This window comes from Alosa pseudoharengus, unplaced genomic scaffold (assembly GCF_046254945.1).
Source record: "Alosa pseudoharengus isolate Yale_2024_CS ecotype anadromous, Long Island Sound unplaced genomic scaffold, YU_APseudo_1.1 YU_APseudo_1.1_scf_21, whole genome shotgun sequence".
Classification (NCBI taxonomy): Eukaryota; Metazoa; Chordata; class Actinopteri; order Clupeiformes; family Clupeidae; genus Alosa; species Alosa pseudoharengus.
Window position 1 is genome coordinate 7,555,821 of NW_027468674.1, and position 5,000 is coordinate 7,560,820.

Genomic DNA, 5,000 nt, shown 5'->3' on the forward strand with positions numbered 1-5,000 from the left:
CACTCATGAACATGCCCCCAGAGTGTAGCACTGTAGCGGCTCTAGCTGTTAGCTGCAGCAACTCGAGCTAGATAGAACCGGTTGTTTTTTTTTTTTTTTTTTTTCATAACGACGGTACTCTGTGAATTCTAGAAACAGAGATCTATGTGAAAAATCGCTGGAATTCTCCTTTAAGACGTAGCTATGTAAACAGCTCCCACTACAAGGACAATGATTTATGTGGAGAATTGCATGCAGAACAGGGGCTAACTCTCTCTCTCTCTGTCTTTCTCTCTCTCTCTCTCTCTCTCTCTCTCTCTTTCTGTCTCTCTCCCTTTCCTTCTCGCTCTCTCTCTCTGTTTACCTACCCAGGAGAAGCGTGGGGGGATGAACCCTGTTGGTCACCAGTTGCTTCTCACCTGTTTGGAGACCTTGCAGAGGGCCCTTAAAGGTATGGGCCGTGAATCTAAACACACACACACACACACACACACACACACACACTAGGGATGCATTGTGGTACAGTGTAACAGTTCCCTCTTCCTTGTCTGCTGGTGTTAATTTACAGTGTCGTCTCTACCCGCCATGACGGACCGCCTGGAGTCTATTGCGCGGCAGAACATGTAAGTCAGCACTTTCCTCTTTTCCCTCTCCTTGTCTGTGTGGGGTTTTATCTCCCAACATCTCTCTCTCTTTTCCTCTCCTTGTCTCCCAACATCTCTCTCTATTTTCCCTCTCCGTATCTCCCAATATCTCTCTCTATTTTCCTCTCCTTGTCTGTGTGGGGTTTTATCTCCCAACATCTCTCTCTATTTTCCTCTCCTTGTCTCCCAACATCTCTCTCTATTTTCCCTCTCCGTATCTCCCAATATCTCTCTCTATTTTCCTCTCCTTGTCTGTGTGGGGTTTTATCTCCCAACATCTCTCTCTATTTTCCTCTCCTTGTCTCCCAACATCTCTCTCTATTTTCCCTCTCCGTATCTCCCAATATCTCTCTCTATTTTCCTCTCCTTGTCTGTGTGGGGTTTTATCTCCCAACATCTCTCTCTATTTTCCTCTCCTTGTCTCCCAACATCTCTCTCTATTTTCCCTCTCCGTATCTCCCAATATCTCTCTCTATTTTCCTCTCCTTGTCTGTGTGGGGTTTTATCTCCCAACATCTATTATTGAGAATGAGGAGATACGTCATGGTAGCCTGCGGTCACGTGACGATTTGGGAGGTTTCATAGCCCGTCCGCCATGTTTGTATCCCACGCTATCGGTTGCCATGGGCGACAGCGACACAAAGACAGTGACACAGAGCAGGAAAGATGAATTGAGAAGTTATCACGGCGTTTAAACTGAGAAATTAAGAGGAAATTAAGAAGTTGACTTAACTTTACGATTTTAGAAAATCTGCTTAGGTGATTGATTGCTGTTGTAAAGATCAGGCTAGTAATCCTCACGGTTTCCTCAGGGAAGTAGAAGCTAGCCAGACACAGACGAACTCAACCGGACACAGATGCTGTTCTTCGTTTATTACAATGTAATGTAGGATACTATAGGCTCACACAGGCATGACAGGTTCAGAATTGTCAGTAAGTAAAATAAATATCACACACGTACAAAATAGCGGTGGCATTATGTGACTACACATGATAATGTGCATGAGAGAGCTTCTTTAAGTGACGCGACAGAGCAGCAACAAGAGACAGATCAGATGAGACTGACTGAGGTAACTTGCAAGTATGGAAGGCTGTATTTATGCAAAAAATAATAAAGTGTGGGTACACAGATGATTTATCTGACAACGCAAAAAAGAAATGAACAGCGGTCTGCAGTGCGCATATTAGCGACATAACCACCACCATGTCGACTTTCATCCGTCAGAAGTTAGTTGTGATAGAGACTTAAGTAACGTCAAGTTTGGGGCATGTTAAGAGTTGCTTTGAATCGATTATGCTGTGAGAAACGTTTTCTTGTTTAAGCATCATCCTCATTTATGCTATCAAAAACGTCGGCAGTAAACCACTCTCTTCCTCCCTCCCTCATAAATACGTCCATGTTCCATAAGTTAGGCTACATTAGTCATAGGCCATGTAAACCGACAGCAATCAGCATAGAAAGGTTTTAGCCTACTTTACATGTTAGGCTTGTGTAATATAATTTAGACTGGCGTTGAGGGTCCTAAAATCTTTCCCCCTTTGCTTATGCAGCACACCTGTCAAAGTTTGGCAGACATCGACTGTAGCCTCATCTTTTTCCATGTGGGGAAACAAAACAAAAAAACGCAACCCATGGTTTCTAAGGTTTCCAAGACAATCGTGTGATGCACTGGAGCAGTTTTTCACACTGGAGTGTCTTCCAGGCATCTTAAAATAGTGAGGAATCACAACAACTTCTTCTGCTAACAACACAAACCATGAACGCGTTCTGGGGGGGTATTCATGCAAACATGGCGGATGCCGTGATATCGGGGGCGGGGCGCTGTGTTGTGGCAATATCTCCTCATTCTCAATAGCATGTTGGTGTCCCCTCATTGTCTAGCCATGATTACTCCTCTTTTTATCATTTCTTTTCTCTCTTTCTATCCTTCTTTCCCTCCTTTCCTCCCCTCCCCTCTTCCCTCTACTTAATTAAATTTAATTAAATTCTCTCATCCCTCTCTCATCCTCCCTCTCTCTCTCTCTCTCTCTCTCTCTCTGTCTCTCCCAGGTTGAACTCTCACCTGAGTCCAGGTGGGACGGACTGCTACATCACCTCTGACCTGTTCTACGTGGAGGTTCAGCTCGAGCCCACCGGACAGCTGAAGGATGTCAAAGTCGCCCATCATGGAGAGAACCCAGCGGTAAGAGAGAGAGCGAGAGGGAGTGGGGGAGGAGGAGAGGAAGAGGAGGGAGAGGAGGAGGAGGAGGAGGAGGAGGAGGAGAGAGAGGAGGAGGAGGAGGAGAGAGGGAAAGAGAGAGTGAGCCAGGAGGAGAGGGAGCGAGCGAGGAGGAGGAGGAGGAGGAGGAGGAGAGAGAGGAGGAGGAGGAGGAGAGAGAGGAGGAGGAGGAGAGAGAGGAGGAGGAGGAGGAGGAGGAGGAGAGAGAGGGAAAGAGAGAGTGAGTCAGGAGGAGAGGGAGCGAGCGAGGAGGAGGAGGGAGAGAGGAGGAGAGAGGGAGATAGAGGGGAAGAGAGATAGAGGGGAGGAGAGAGAGGGAGAGAGTAGGAGAGAGAGGGAGGGAGAGGGGATGGTAAGGGGATGCCTTGAGATTTACAGCAACATAACGTAGTTTACTCCACCTGAAAATCACGGCAGGACTATTGATTGGCAATTTAACACACAAGGACATGAACAATTTCAAGCTTTCAGTGTTGTCTGTCGCCTAAACAAGTTACAGCAAGAATTTATGGCATTATAAATATATGATTGTTTGATTGTAATTTGTGAAAGCAATAACAACAACAACAACAACAACAACAACCAAAACAAAACAGTTTTGGGGTCTGATCCCATCCCTCTAGAGAAGGGTTAACATTTTTGTTCTCTTTGTCTTGGTCAGAGCTGTCCGGAGCTGATTCAGCACCTGAGGTGAGTGTCGTAGATGCTTCCTCATTGGAGGAGAACATTTAGTCACCCAGGCCTCATATATTCATCTGCCACTTTTCTCTGTCATCAGTGCATAGTGTTTCTGTAGTGTGACTGAATACCTACTGTCATAGAGTTTGGAAATTGATTTATTTTTTATTTGTTGTAGAGAGAAGAATTTTGAGGAGTTCTCCAAACATCTTAGGGGCCTAGTCAACCTGTACAAGCTCCCTGGAGACAAGTGAGTTATGCCAACGCGCTCTCTCTCTCTCTCTTTCTCTCTTTCTCTATCCCTGTTTCTCTTATTGATGTTGATAGACAGACAGACAGACACACGCACACGCGCACGCACGCACGCACGCACGCACGCACGCACGCACGCACGCACGCACGCACGCACGCACGCACACACACACACACACACACACACACACACACACACACACACACACACACACACACACACACACACACACACACACACACACACACACACACACACACACACACACACACACACATATTGTCTCCCTCATGCTTTTCTCTCTCCCCTTGTCTTCCTCAGCAAACTGAAAACTAAGATGTACCTGGCTTTGCAGTCTCTGGAGTCAGACCTCACCAAGATGATGAACATGTTCAGGTGGGTTTGGGCTTCTGTGCATGGGGGATGGCTCATCATCATTATGGATCTCTGTCTGGGACATAATATCCTCATTAGCTTCTGTTCATTCTGGATGCCAGCTTCTCTGTGTGGATGTCTAAATCTGCAGGCCTCCGTTTATCAAATCTCGTCAAACTGAAAGGCTTGAGCTTAGAGGCAGGTGTACTCTTTTTGTTTATACATTAGGTAGTTATTTGTTCAAACATTATGGTTTGTTTTCCCTTAAGTCTAACCCTACACTAGAAACTTATTTTTTCATAGGAGAGCTCTTCTAGATCTTTTCTCGTTATCTTTTAGTCTAGGAACTATGTTTAATCCATGTCAAATAGGGTGGAGATTATCATCTATCTTGTATGAAAATTGCATCAGAACTATTTAGTTTACGCGACCACACGCTAGGGCTGTCAGTTTACGTTCGAAAATCGATTGCACAATCGATTGGACCAACCAACACATGATTTTAACCAAATATGTACACTATTAATTTTAAACGAATTAAACAAATGAAAAAGATGGATGTAACAAAACTCAGGAACAAGCAGAAAAATAATAAGCATTGCGAAAGCTAAAAAGAAAATTCCCACCAATTTCGGCTGCTGTGCTGCTGGTGTTTTGCCAAAAAATTGAGGACAACGCGATCAACCTGTGCGACATGAGAGATACGAGTGATAGGCCCTAATAACTTGAGGAGTTCGATATGGAAGCACTTCGGGGTTTGGGTATATCAAATTATGGAGAAGGACAAAGCGGTATGCAAACTGTGCAGTCGTGAGTTCTACGTAGGCGAAATTTGTTTGACATTTCTGATTG

At 45.0% G+C, this 5,000-nt stretch overlaps 1 protein-coding gene across 2 annotated transcripts in view; it reads left to right on the plus strand.

Moving 5' to 3' along the window:
* The window catches only part of med1 (mediator complex subunit 1), a 22,332-nt gene that overhangs the window by 1,681 nt on the left and 15,651 nt on the right, over window positions 1-5,000 (plus strand). For both annotated transcript variants that reach the window (XM_076297773.1, XM_076297774.1), the window contains exons 3-8: window positions 352-430; window positions 548-602; window positions 2,674-2,806; window positions 3,504-3,532; window positions 3,699-3,770; window positions 4,095-4,169. In XM_076297773.1, the coding sequence (XP_076153888.1) occupies window positions 352-430; window positions 548-602; window positions 2,674-2,806; window positions 3,504-3,532; window positions 3,699-3,770; window positions 4,095-4,169 (443 nt within the window). The remainder of the gene's footprint in view (window positions 1-351; window positions 431-547; window positions 603-2,673; window positions 2,807-3,503; window positions 3,533-3,698; window positions 3,771-4,094; window positions 4,170-5,000) is intronic.